Raw genomic sequence first — 14,247 nt, forward strand, 5'->3', positions numbered from 1 at the left:
GGTACTCCGCCACAGCAGCCGAATTACAATTCCGCGATGCGCAAAAACGTCCTTATGCCCAGATCTTGGCTCTGCCTGAAGAAGTGCAGCCGGCCACTGTGGCGAGCATCAGAATCAAATGGTGTCATGTTGCGAACTTATACTATCCGTTGCTTGATCACGGGAACCAAACGCGGTATTATTCCTGCCACTTGTCGTCATTCAACTGATTCATCATCCGCGCGTTTCCGTCTTCGCTAACACTTCGCAATTAGTGGCGTGGGTCCGAGTTAAAACTTGCGCAACACCTGCGCTGACAGTTTGACGATAGTGAAGGTCACGAATCGGATTCGCTCCGCTCTTTTTTTCTATTCTTTTTTTTCCCTTGGCCAATGTTCTCGTGGGCTGTACGAAGACGTACTTAGAGGGCGGATTTCAGAGTTAATGCATTTTCGCGCTGTTGTCCCGTGCACAAGATGCAAGCGCCAACGTAAGAGCGAATCGCGCTAATCTTTTGGACTCGTACCAGCGTGCTCTTTAAGGCCAAGGATTCTGTGTGGAGGCCTGTGGAGGAGCTGCCTTGTCAAAACGAGTGTGTCAATGTAAATGACTGCCTGTAGTCGCGCAAAGCACCACATCGCAGCATCCCGCGGTGAGATGGTAATGAAAGCGACGGTATACGCGCCTCTGGCGGCAATGAATCGCTGTTGGGCATTTCTTCAAAAGAATTGATTCCTTCGAAGGTCCCGAACCGAAGTTAACAGAGGATGAATAAAAAGCGGGGAGTTATGGACCAAAGTTTTATCGAAGTAGAATATGGTAACTCTAAAAAAAAAAAAAGAAACATACACAGCTGCTTACCTTCAGGATACGGCCAGTGACTAGTGCTAGCTGGGTCGCGGAATGATTAAAACAGTGATGAAGCCAGATATGGCTGCCACTACCAATGAACTGCCACTGAATTAACACAATAGCCGCAGTAGCCTATGAATGATTTGGTAGATTCGTGAGTGAGGGGAAGTGCGCTCTGAGTCACGGACAGGGCTAAGTATCTGAGCCGAATTCGGTTGCTGTAATTGCCCTTTGCTGTTGGCAGGTTAGAGTGGCCGCAGGGTGCTTGTGCCCTAGCCACAACTTTGTCCGTATGTACATCGTTGTCCATCATTTTTCTGCGGAATCATGCGGACGAGGATGACAACCGACAACTGGGCTAATACAGCTGGTGTCGCAGAAAGCGACTCTAGGGAAAATTCTATAGTGGGCTGCCGCTAGAACAAAACGGTTGGTGGCCCAGAATATTTGTACCTGAGGCAAGCCGATGAACTCGAAGAAAACTTCCGGTTAAGGGTGGAGATGGGGAAGCAGGCTTCCGCCAACTATAAGGGGGCTTGTTGTAAACTCTGCAGGTCTTGACATTGGCGGCGTGATGTCGAAGTCGTTGCGCGTTCAATTGTTGAAACACGAATAATTCTCGGTACACGGATAAGAACATATTGGGTTTATGTTTCACAAGTCCTGGCGAGTGTCAGCAAAAAAATAGTCCTTGCATACGAAGGAAGGCTAACACCGGGGTTGTGTTTTGAGCTTAACTCTAAGCTTGACTTTCGTTCCGCGTATAGCTAGCAGCTTTATTATTAAAGTCGCTTGCTTAGTTGGTCTTGCAAAATTTACACTGTGGACTGCGAGGGAGGCCGTAGTAAAGGGTTGCTGATAAACTTCACTAATCTGAGGTTTTTTTCGCAAAACGTGCACTGGAATATTAGCACACGGGCGTTTTTGCAAGTATCCTTCCCTGTCAAAATGCGGCCGCAGCTGCCAGGATCGAAATTGCGGCCTCATGCCAATAGCTGAGCACCGCAGCCATTCACAGAGTGATTGTGGGAGGTCACAATGTCAAAGTGAGGCATAAGCCAAGCACCAACACCGACGACAAGCCCAGTCGTGTGAGCGTGAGTCATCCCTTGACGTGCCGTAAGGCACATGTGGCTATCGGGATAATGCGCTCGCTTTCTACTTGGCTTCGTCCTTGTGTAAAACAAAAAGGGGGGGGGACTCGATATTGAAAGCATTAGATGGCCAACAAAAAAGAAAAGTCACCAAAGGTTATCAAAGATCGAATGCATAATGACACTATTGGCGAGAATAATTTCCATTAAGCCGCGTGATTGGTCACTTGGGGGGTCCTTTCGTGTGCGACCCGCGAGAGAGCCGTGCATGCTAATCGCACAGTTTCCCTGGCAGCTTCCGCCCATTGCGACACCGTGCATTACGATTAGGTCGTCTCAGTGGTCTCCGCTGCATCGGGCAGCTATATAGGTGCATGTCTGGGAATGTAAAGTCACACCTGCACAGTCCTGTAGCGCCGTCGCTAAATGCGGTCAAGCCTGCACAATGTAGTGCATTAGCATCCGTGTGTAGAACACATTATCTGTGCTCGCACTTCCGTTACTGGAGAGACAGGGCTTGGTTGCTGGGGGGGAGGGCAGGAGATTATAAAAAGAAATTCAGACTGAGAGAGCTCCACTCCGAGATCGTGGCACACTTCCTCGTCTTCTTTGTATTCAGGCCCAGTAAAGGCAGTCGCCATCAGCGACAGGTTTTTCGAATGCGATCCGTGCCCATGCGTACTGTCTCCGCCGGCCGGTCAGTATTCCGATCGTGGCGCGTCGCACTGCTACATGTATGTAACGCATTGTGCGCCGAGGTCGCGGCTTCACGGTAACGAAGACTTAAGAAACTCATGCAGGATGGGAGCGGCGATAAGAAGACAGTGTCGCGGGAGGGCAGAGCGTAACCTTTCATTGCAGCCGCGACACGGACCGTCGACATCACGCCATCTCCGCCGAAGTCGTCGCGGCTAATCAGGATTCTGCGGCCGCCGCGGAGAACAGGCGTATGCTGCGCTATAGCTGTTGATTTTCTAGATACCGTGGAGACCACCGTGTCCCAAAACGGCGTAGAGAGCTTGCTCCTATCATTTTCATGTGTTTCGTCACCTTTTAATACATCAATCGTCCGCACCCCTTTTATTTATCTTTTTTTTTTTGCTCGGTGATACGCTGCTCAGTACTCAGTGAAAACGCTGCATCGCAGTGGGGCATACCGTGGCTACAGACCCCCCCCCCCCCCTCCTTTCTTAAAAGCTTTCTTAAAAGTTTCTCTTTGAGCATGCACCGCCAGCCTCTTCCCCCGCGCCGGTGCAAAAAAAAAAAAAAAAATGTCTGCCCCCCCCCCCCCCCCCCCCCCCCCCCCCGAAAAAACAAAATTGCTCGCTACGTACCTGAAAGGAGTTCACTTATCTGAATCTCCCTTTCTCAGTTCTCTCTAGCCGTATTTCGGCCCCAGTTCTCTGCAGATATTGAGCCTGGAAGTCACGGCGGGTTATAATTGCTCTGACATTCAAAATGTTAGAAGAACAGCGAATAAGGCCACGAACATTCTCGGTCTATTCATCATCTACGGGAAAGACTGTGCACAATGAATGCTGCCTTTCTGAACTGCTTGTCAATTGTCGTTCTCGTCTGTCACGTGGTACATTCTCTCCCAAACCATGAACTGTGCGTGCGAATGAAATATTAAGAGTCACTGAGAAAATCGTGGTACTGGTTTTCGTTTAATCCGCGCTTCTTTTGAGCTCGCATTTATTACGCACGCCGAAGAACGGAAGAAATGCTTTGTTTACTGTGCTCGCATTCCTCACCGATATAGGAAAACCAACTTTTTCTACAAATGTGCGAATAGAATTCTCCAACGAGGTGCCTGCCTAAAAAAGCAACGACAACGCAGTATTGAACATTTTGGTACGAAGGCGTATAAATGTGCCTACATAAAGAGTGCTGACTGCATTAAGGAGCGAAACAGTTACGTATCGATTCTTAGTTCTCTTATGATAATAAGTAAATAAATGGAATGAATAGTTTCTCCTTTTTATCGTTTTTTTTTTTCTCGTGGTACTTTTCCTTCGGTAGGCTGTGGCGTGACGAACATCCCGACCTTTACGCAATCATCTGTGACTCCACCGTTGAAGTTCAAATATGTGTAAGACAAGAAGCAATATGGGCCGAGGATATACAACTAAGCCTCACGGAAGGCTTCACGGCACGGTAAGACTCTCCTTGTGGCACGAAAAAAAAAAAAATGCGCAAAATAATGAACAGCTTGTCACACCTTCGGCGTGACTAGAATAAAGAGCACAAAGGCTGTATATACGAACTGGCTGTCCCGGCAAACCTCAGACCCTGAATTCTCATTACTACATGAGTAAAAAAAAAAAAACACCAAATCAGAGCGAGAACGTGATCTCAGGCTCGTACACCCCTGCAAGCCCTGGGTGCATTCTCGGAGCGCCCATTGAATTCGAATTATTCCGTCGGTACGCCTCGGGATACGCTGCGATGCGTGTGGGTCCAGCTGGGTAAAGAGTAATGTTCTGCGGACTGCCCGAGTTTTTACGTCAGCTTGACTTTTGAGAGAAAGAGAAAAGGCGAAGTTGTTGCGTGGCTGGCTGGCACGGGCCACCAGAAGGAACGGTGTGATTGCAAAAGGTCGGCGGGTATTCGTTGAGAAGCTCTCACCCCGTTTTATGTCGCCCTGCCTGTGCTTACGCAACGAAAAGGTCAAGTTGAAGGAGCAGTCGGGGAAGGCAGTTGCGACAGCTGCTCGGCCGACTTTAGAGCCGAAAGTGTAGTAAAACGGGCAAATTTGATTGAAAAAGAAACAAAAAGAAATAAAGCGGAGTGCCTAGAATTCTCAGCTACGGGATACTATACGGAAAGCTTATTGGGGCGGTCGCCAGGTCGCCCACAGCTTGTGGGGCAGCGGGATTTTCGGCTTTGTGCAGGATAACGTGTAACCTGAAGAGCGCTTTTTACTACCTGTTGCTTGCTCAGAGATAAAGGTACACATCACGTTATTTCTTGGGCCAAGCGCACACCGTAACTGAGCATCTAGCTAGTGGAGTGGTTCCAAATGCGTCTTTCTCACGCACATACATGCACAGAAAGGAAAGAAAGTGAAGGATACGTGCGCAAAGGCTACCTTGCAAGTTTATGAATTTGGCCCAAGAATTTGGCCCGATATGAATTTGGCCCAAGAAGACCTATTCTACATCGCAAAACTGATAGCCTTCGCAGACATTGTTGCCATTGCATGCTAGAAAAAGAGAAAGTAATAAGTGAAAGAAAGCAGAGAAGAATGCGTGAATCAGCAAAAACCGCGCGTACACTTGCTCAATCGCGGGCCCAGCGTGCCATCATACCGCAAGGCGGCCAAGACCTCGCGGCTTTCACCACTCGATCCTCTGATGAATGAGGCGTCGTCCGCTCGAGCAAATAGCAGCCCGGCGCCGCACTTTGTAATGAGCCAAGTCTTTTTTTTTCTCTCTCTCTAGTCGTTAGTGCGGGGACTCGGAATTAACCACGCCATGCCAACAGAAACAACACAACGTAGCTCCGCCTCGCTCGTTCGGCATGCCCGTGCTGGGAAACAAATGAATCTCAGCTCAGCCAGCTGTGTAGCTGCGGCTGATTTATGAAGTGTCCGGCGTGGCAGCGGCATTTGCGTATTGTTGGAGAGCACGTGTGCACACGCCCTGTCGAATGACGGAGCGCCCGCGTGTTCAGAAGAAGTGGCTGCACGACTATAGATATACGAACGACGAGCGTTCTCGGCGTCTGCGGAGATCCCCCGCTTCCCGCGGTCGCTGCATTCGGAGTGGAGAGACGGTGGGCGAAGGGCTCGAGGGGGAAGTTTGCCCCTGGACGGGGGTCAAGTTCGCTGCCGGTCGACCGACCGAGGCATGAGCGGAGACACCAAGGTCTTTCCGCTCAAGCGGCGTTCATTAGCGCGTGGCCTGGACACTGAACGGCGGAGGACTCATTGATTTTCGTACAGGCTTCCACTCGCCTTCCTCCTTCTCTCTAGCTTTCCTATCCTCTCTTTTTTTTTCTTTACCTCTCTTCCGTCGGTGCAAGTACGCATTTATCTGCCTCTTCTTTTTGTGAAGGCGAAAAACGTGTACGATCGGCCGCACGCGGTTATCCTCGATCTCTGCGTGGTTCTCGCTGCTGAGTGCTGCGTGTAAACGGCCATATTTAACCGGTTAATTGGTTAACTAGGCCCTAATAATCGCATAATCGGGCCCTATCTACGATTCTGATAGCAGACTGCTTCGCACGGTCTGTGCCTGGCTCCGGAAACACGGCTCTTTCCAAGCCGTCACTTGCGTGCCCCGGCCGCTCGCAGGGGAGCGCAGTTCGAAGTGACACGGGGAGTCGGATCGTCAAATAGCTGTAGCGTCGTACACAACGGAGGATTAGGTTAACAAAAATACGGAAGACAATACCCGTGACGGAGTTTATGGTCACCTAAACCCCTTTTGCTGATTTGTAACAAGGACCGACTTGAAATGCGAATGGCGATAAATGGTAGACGTTGTGAGATCAAAGCGAAGACTGCACGGTAAATTTAGTAGGAAGGCTTCTTTTCGCAAGTGTTGTGTATCACGTGGAATTACGCCACACCTTTCTGTGTGTCGTCAGGAAAAGCCTTCGTGGTGTCATTTACGATGGTCTTTGCATAGGTCAGAGCCTGCGAGTAGACTTGATGTGTCGCGCTGTGTAGAAGCCTGTAATTTAGCTCTTATTGCTGCATATGAAAGCAGGGCAACGAGTTACAGCTTGCGACTCAGCTATAGGCTCCCGTTGCGTAGTAGTAGTACGTCCGGTGTCGAAATAAAGCCAGTTCAGCAACCGACAGCGCGTTTTGCTTGGGTCGCTCACCTAAAGCAAGTATTTGCGTAAGCGGCAGCAGAATCGTCTCTCGAGAATTCAGCGTATTCACGTTTCTTCACTCTTGCGCGTATACCCGTCGTGTATTCTTGAGTGTTTATCGTCGTTTGCGCTTGGAGGTAAGCGACCGCATTTTTTTTTCGGTCAAACTGAGGATCACTGACACACTAGGCCGGGCACGTGCTTTGGAGCATTTGAGGGCATCTCAAGATGTGATTTTGGTTCAATTGTAATTGCCCGCTGGACGCATATTAACTGACTAGTTATCGGTGGAAGAAGTCGCGCTCTCTACAACAAGTGGCTCCGGAGAAAAATTCAAAGGCGCAGCTGTCAAAATTTTTCGAGACTGATACTGATGCTCCAGGAGAAGATGGACCAATGCGCACTTGCCGCGGTGCCTCAGTGGCTACATGGAGTCCGGCTGTTTAGCACGAGGTTGCCGGTTCGAATCCCGGTCTCGCGCGTTTTGATGAAAGCGGAATTGTTAAGCATCCATGTATTGAAGTCTAGACACAGGTCAAGGAATCCCGTGCGGTCGAAATCATCCGGAAGTCCTGCACTATATGGCATGCTTCGTAACACGAATTACTGCCTTACAAACAAAAAATCTGTTACTGAAACATTAATCAATAACAAAAATGGCGCGTATATTTAGAATTATAGAGAACTGCATCTGGGAAGGTCAGTCGCTGTTGCGTGGAAGTCAGTGATACAGCCGGGGAGTGTGAAACGAGAGAGACGAGCTTTTTGTGAGAGTTGTCATTAAAGGCCATTATGCGATTCTTGCTTTGTCACTGCTCCTACTTTCTGTGGTAATGTTGTTAACGTACTGAGTTGCACCCGGAAAGAAAAAACTGTCAGGAGAGAAGTAGTGCAGCTCGCTGCGGGATACAAAGGTAAGTTCCACGGTGTACACGAATACGCAGCACAGTAAAGAGGATGTCGTTGTGATTAAACAAAAGCCTAGATAAGGGCTTATGAAAGCTTTGATGACCACTTCGTTCTGGTTGCAGCTTGTGACTGTTGAAGTACGGAGTCGGGGCGACGATGTTTTACTTTCCCTTGTCGTTCTTTTGCGCGTCGTTTTTACCTCAATGCAAAAGAGATTTGAGCATAAGTGCAGGGAATATAAACTGGAACACTTAATTCGACTCCATTGAACATTACTTACCAACTACGAATGCGAAGCATGCTGATGTCATCTAAATAAAGCAGTTTGTGTTTAGGTAAGTGATATGATCAATGAACTCCTTTGAGTTCTGAATAGACCTAACTATACAATGAAACATTCAGTGCCACCTGAGTTTTTCCTTTAACACTGCTTGCGCCTTTACTTCTTGCGGCGATTCGAGCGCAGAGTAGCCTTTTCCGTAATCCCTTTTTTAACCTTTTTTAAACACCCACGTAGTGAGTTGCGTTATTTTCTCGTTAGTATCTGTTTTTATCCAACCCCAATGATGTTTAAGCTTCTGGACAAATTACCAACCTCGTCGCGACGAATATCTTGATCACTTATTACTGAGCACGCAAAGCACAAATGCTCCGATGCCTGCGCAGGGAAACGAAAAAAATTGATGTCCATCTTGCAGAACAAAGCCTACCTTTAACGACCTACGACGGACGATGGTCCAACGGTGCAAGTCGCCTCGACTGTTAGCCACTCCAAGCAGGCAGCTTCAGTGCGAATGAATGGACGACACAGCGCTCGAGCTGGCCCGATGTCTGGCGCCGGTGGCGGTGGGTGGATGGACGCGTTGCCTACGCTGCGAACCGTGCTCGTCGGATGAGGATGGCGGCAGGAGCAGCGGCCTCTTTATGCTGCGCGTCTGTCCACGGAGCGCTCGTATCGCCCTTTCCAGCACCCGTGGAGCACCAACAAAAGGGAAAGGTACGGGCACCCAATACGGAAATCTAGCGAGACGGAGGAGAGAAAAAGAAAGAAAGAAAAGGAAGAAGCAAAAAGAAGTGTCGCCCTCACCTCGCCCCTCTCGTCTGAGACGCCGGGTGAGGCGAGGTGAGGTGAGGTGAGGGCTCCCGCCGCCAGGAGCGAGTGATGCTGCAGCGCAGCATATCAAGCAAGGCCAGCCACCGTAGGCGCCTCACGGTCTCCCGCCGTCGCCGGTGATCGGAGCGTCCCTTCTTTCTTTCTTCCTTTCTCTCTTTCTCTCCTCTATTTCTCACTTTCCTGTGGGCCGACCAGTACGGACGCTCTACAAGTGCCTCACTGTCGCGACTCTTCGGTTTCTCAAGTTTCTTCTCTCTTTCTCTCTCTTTTTTGTTTTTGCTTGTGTTACAGGAGGAAAAGTGTTGGAGACGAAACTGGTGTAGTGAAAAATGGGAGGAGGTGGAGACTCACTCTGAATGGAGATGGAGAGAATGACAGAGGAAGAGAGGGCTATTCCGCCGCCCATTTGTTCTGCAGTTTGCCCCCCCCCCCCCCCCCCCCCCCCCCACTTCTTCTTCCCACTAGTCTCGCGTTGTCGTCAGGAACGTCTCGCTGCTAACCGTACGTGTACTGCACTCTCCACGGACGGAAAGGGAAAACGGAGACTCAGTTTTGTGAAATGTGGTTGTTACATTGCCTGCAAGAGCAAGTTACGGTTTGGTAGCGCGAGCGTGGGGCCGACTCATGTGGCGGTGCGAAGCAGGAGTGTGAAAGCTGCGTCAGGGGACGGTTTCTGGGAACGGGAACAAAACAGCGTGGAACGAGGACGTCCGAAGGAACACAGACGCCAGCGCCGAACAACAAGAAAACGCTTTTTTCTCCTTTCAGGCAGGAATATGCAGTCTTGATAACAAGATAGGGGAAAAACCACAGTTTTTCTTTTATTTATTTACACGATACTGCAGACCTCTTGCGGTCCAAGCAGGATAGGGAAAAGAGTACAAACAACGATACTCGTATCGTCATAGAGTACAGTTTCAATGCAGATACCATACAATAATACATAGAATTCAAAACTAAGAATTAAGCACAATAGTAGAGACATGGGTGAGAAACAGAACATCATACAATGTTGGCACATTTTCAACATTTTTATTTCCAAACACCTCTTCAGGTAAACATTTCTGCAGCGTGATAGCTTGCGCGAACTATGAATTTATACTGGCTTTTGCACGCAAAGTGGGGTAACAACGAGTAATTATGGTTGTGGGGGATTCTCCGAGTTTACTGACTGCATGACATAAGGCTGGTAGTCAAACGGAAAGTATACAGGCGATTGCAAGTTTCCTATGAATAAGTGAGTGAAGAAATGGCAATCGAGGAATTCTGCATCTTACATGTATAGGGAGGCTGCCATTAGAGCGAACGGAGGGTCAGTGTTTCGGCACTTACTGTAAATACGAAACACAGCATGCCTCTGCACCTTTTCCAGCTCCAAATGCTTTTTGTGTGTGTGTGTGTGTGTGTGTGTATAGGCCCCCGACTATAGCTTCATACCCGAGTTCCGGTCTAATGAAAGACGTAAATGTCAATTTCATCCCCCTGCTGGGCATTGCTTTCAAATTATGAGACTGATTTGTCCTGAAACATTGACATTGAAAATATCTGTTCATCTAACTTGCATAAAGTGTGCTTCTTCAGGCATAAACCCCAAGAAACACCGAGCAGCGTTCGACTACTAGCGGTCGCTAATCAGGCCGAAACTCGAGTATAATTATGAAGCACCTTGAACGAATTCAGAGGAAAATCAACATTAATTTATTTTTAAGTACGCCTGATTCCTCAAATGAAATGATGAAAGCTAATGGAGTTGAATCGCTTGAAATCAGCAGAAAACTCTCTCTTGAATTTCTTTGCTTCCTTCTTAGTCATTAACTGCACCTGAGCTATCACGAATAAATCACCTGACATGAATCCTGCGCCACACCTATCGCCGTCTGTAACGCGGCACACTCGGCATCATCAGCCTCACGCGTTAACCCTATGTCGTGCGAACAGATAAAAAAAAAAAGTATTAATCTTTTCCGCCCACCATATAGCGGAGTGCACCAGTGACGCCACCCCTTCCCTTTCTCTGATCGTTTAAGATCTGCAGTATTGTATAAATCAAAATAAAAAAAGGGACCTAAGTTTCTTTTTGTAGCCCAGATAAGGTGATAATTAATGCCTTAGAGGCTGCAACGAAAACGGGGCGACGAACGAGGGCAAAAGTACAACACACACGACAGGACCAGCGCCATGCACTCGGACTTCGGTATTTTGCATACGCGCTTGACGTGTCCTGAAGATGGCTCCAAAACACTGAAGACAGAATTTACTGCCAGTGGCACCAGTTTTCTTCTCAAGCATTACGACACCACTCGAGACTGGCAGGTTGAGACGATGATCAGGTTAGCACTCAAATAGGCGGGATCGGTGCGGAGACTTCGATGAATGAAAGGGCCGAATGTAGAAGAAATGTGCTCAAGGAAGACTCTTGCATGGGCTAGTTGGTTCATGCTTGAAGCAAGAGTTTTACTTGGAAGAGTTTTACTTGAGTTAGAGGCACTGGTGGGTTTTGCAAAGAGTAGAGGTTGGAGGGCGGAGGTCGCGCACGTTTGGCGAGCAGTGACTCTCATCGCCGAACTGGTTTGCTGCAAATTCGATTTTACGAATGAGGCGTATTTTTTTTCCCATGTTTGCAATTTCACAGGCTTGCACATCCGTCGTTTCAATAACAAAGAAGCCAGTAAAGCAATTCAAGGGAAGCAATTGTCAAGAAAGCTAAACATTAACTTAGAGTTATATCCTTTTTAGCTGCACTCTCTTCGCTCGCCACCTGAACTCAGGACCGCTCCTTTAAGGTCCTGGTTTATGCCTCTCTACATTAAGGAATTAGTCGGACGAGAGCGAGGTGTTTCTTTGTCTACTAATACAATAGACGGCAAGATTACACGTGCGTCGGTACTTTTGTGAATGTGCATGGCTTAAGAAATTAGGCTCTCCCTCTCGTCTCCAGCCCGTGTCTCTTCCTCGAGGAGTGGTTAACTGGGCGTAATGTATGCACAGAAGAGTTGCAGAAAAGCTTCGACGTGATCTGGTTGGCTCATGGCCTAGGCGACCGGAAGAACAGCGTAAAGATGATACTGAACAAAGAGGCCAGACAGGGGGCTGACTAGCAAGCAAGTTTTATTTCTCGCAACGGAAATTATATTCACAGGCAAAGGAAAGTCAAATAAATAGAGCATTGATTACGCGTTACGCAACCAAATTTCCGACTTCAGACGCCTAACGCACACCAGAGAGAAGCGTGATTTCGTTGCGACGCTTCGATATCAACGGCACCCTAACTCACCTGTCACTGTTCTGGTGAATGCAATCTACTTCGAAAATTTCATGCGGCGCGTGCGCCAATATCACCCCATCGGAACGCATACTCACGTTTCTTACTGGAGTGCGTTATATAGATGCCCGAAGTCCTATATGTGATCCTGTCATGTGCAATCAGCCTATTCTTTACATATTTTTTATTTGCTCTTATAACCTTGCGTCGCACTCAATGAAACTTGGCTGTAAGTCAGCGCCTTGTCTGTACTCTTCGTTCTGTATTTTCCTTGCCCTGCTCTGAACGTGATCCAGACCAGCTGTTACTGGACAAGAAAAGCCCAGAAGATCGCGGACTTGGGCTAGTTGGTGTTTGCACTTTATACTTGGTTTGACCGTGCGCTTGTAAAACATGCAGCACTGCGCTTCGTACTGCGCATTTCGTGTAGTTCGTGTTGAATGTTTTACAAGCGCGCAAACAAACCTGCTATGGCGTAGGAGGGACTCTTGCGTCGCCATTGAAACTCCTACAGAAAGGCCAAAACGAAACACATTTCCATTACTTGATGAAACGTACGAAGCAACCAGTGGCGTAGCCAGATATTTTGTTTCTGAAAGAGGACGAAAAAGAACAACGCACTGTCATCCGTCTCGCCCTGGCCGCTGCCGAGATCCAGGAGATTCCGGTCGACGGTTAAGGGGGAGGACATGGCTGGGACCGAGCTGCGACTCGGATCCGGGTCAACCTTTTGACGGGTGTCAATAAATGTTATTTCTCTCTCTCCGGGAAGGGGGGGGGGGGGGGGGGGGGGCGGGGGGGGCTCTTGTTGCAGCGCGGCCTCCTCCTCATAGAATTTGTGGAGGGATCAAACGCAAGAATAATAACTACGTTGCCATTGACAATGTCATTGTGTATTAGACAACGCTACGCACTCTCTATACAAGTGAAATATGATTTTTTTTTAAAATAAAAGAATGTATTCGTATGTCTTAAAAATTGTGGCAGACATAACTGATACGAATGCTTCCATGTTATTGCGTATTTAATAAGTAAAGAAAATATCACATGAAGTCTCGAACTATATCAGTCCGAAACCAGCAACGCAGTGCATGCCGCTGATATGAAAAACGTAAAGGCTATGAAAGGAGCAAATAGAGGACAAATATTTTAACGTATCTTTGCCGTTCAAGAACCTTTATATTTTTGTACTTATGCAGCGGCCAGGGAAAAATCTCAACGACGCTGTCCTTCGTTCCAGTGTACTGCGCAGCAGCAGCTGTCACCGGCTATGTATTGCGAGTAATTACACCGAAATTTTAGTCGCAAAAGCGAGCACATGAATAAACGAGTTCTGGAAAATATACACTAGAAGTGCGAAGATAAAATGAAGTATTAGAAATGTGAAGATACAACTTGGTAAAGGACAAAAAAGTGTCCCTGGAAACATAGTCACTGCATGTGTACACAAAACCTCGCAACAAGGTATTTAAATACGCGTATGTCTCCATTAAATCTACGTATCTGAGCAAAAGGCACTCTATACAATGCGTCAAACGAGGCAAATAAACATTTTGCGCAATCACAGATAATAAACGTTACACATGGAAAGACAGACGATCCAGGCAAGAACAAAACTATGATAGCAGAAGACGCTATATGTACTTGGGCCATGCTGCGGTCGGTGACAGGTCGGTGACACAGACCTGGGTTCTATATCCATCCTTCTCACAGGTAGCGCAGAAGAAGACCATTCTTTGCCGCTGCGGCCAATGCCAAGCCAATTTCAACATTTTTTTTTTGTCACGTTCCGCTTCCGTTGTTGCGGTTCACGTTGTTCCGCCTTCTTTGCTCTGCGACATGTTTTGTTACAACTGGCACAGCGGGAAACGTCACGCACGTAGTACATACATCCGCGGTCATAATATTATGGAGCAAGCTTCTGCGACCAGTCTCTTCTCGTTGGATACAAATCAAGTTACAAGTATCTTGGCATTAACCTTCAATCCGACTTATCATGGAATCATCATATTAATCTCACTCTTGCCTCCGCTAACCGTACTTTCGGACTTCTCAAACATAATTTAAAAGAGGCCGCGACACATGTAAAAAAACTAGCGTACACCACATTAATCCGTCCGAAACTCGAATACGCGTCTGCCATTTGGGATCCTTATCAGAATTATATCATCAGTAACATCGAAGCCCTGCAAAACCGTGCTGCGCGATTCATC

At 47.9% G+C, this 14,247-nt stretch overlaps 2 protein-coding genes across 8 annotated transcripts in view; one reads left to right on the plus strand and one right to left on the minus strand.

Annotated features, from left to right (window-relative positions):
• The window catches only part of LOC149340936 (venom allergen 3-like), a 38,703-nt gene extending 30,144 nt beyond the window's left edge, over window positions 1–8,559 (minus strand). The window contains exon 1 of the mRNA XM_089549878.1: window positions 8,369–8,559. The gene's annotated coding sequence lies outside the window, so the exon portion shown is untranslated. The remainder of the gene's footprint in view (window positions 1–8,368) is intronic.
• The window catches only part of LOC149340935 (uncharacterized), a 105,326-nt gene that overhangs the window by 43,086 nt on the left and 47,993 nt on the right, over window positions 1–14,247 (plus strand). For 3 of the 7 annotated variants that reach the window (XM_089549883.1, XM_089549880.1, XM_089549881.1), the window contains one exon: window positions 8,357–8,655. The exons of 3 other annotated variants lie outside the window; for them this stretch is intronic. In XM_089549883.1, the coding sequence (XP_089406009.1) occupies window positions 8,457–8,655 (199 nt within the window). In that variant the 5' untranslated portion in view covers window positions 8,357–8,456. Of the gene's footprint in view, window positions 1–3,403; window positions 4,083–8,356; window positions 8,656–14,247 lie in introns of those variants that run through there. One more of the 7 variants, XM_089549882.1, reaches the window with a different exon arrangement.

The sequence above is a fragment of the Amblyomma mixtum genome, chromosome 6 (assembly GCF_055824585.1).
Source record: "Amblyomma mixtum isolate Tamu chromosome 6, ASM5582458v1, whole genome shotgun sequence".
Lineage (NCBI taxonomy): Eukaryota > Metazoa > Arthropoda > Arachnida > Ixodida > Ixodidae > Amblyomma > Amblyomma mixtum.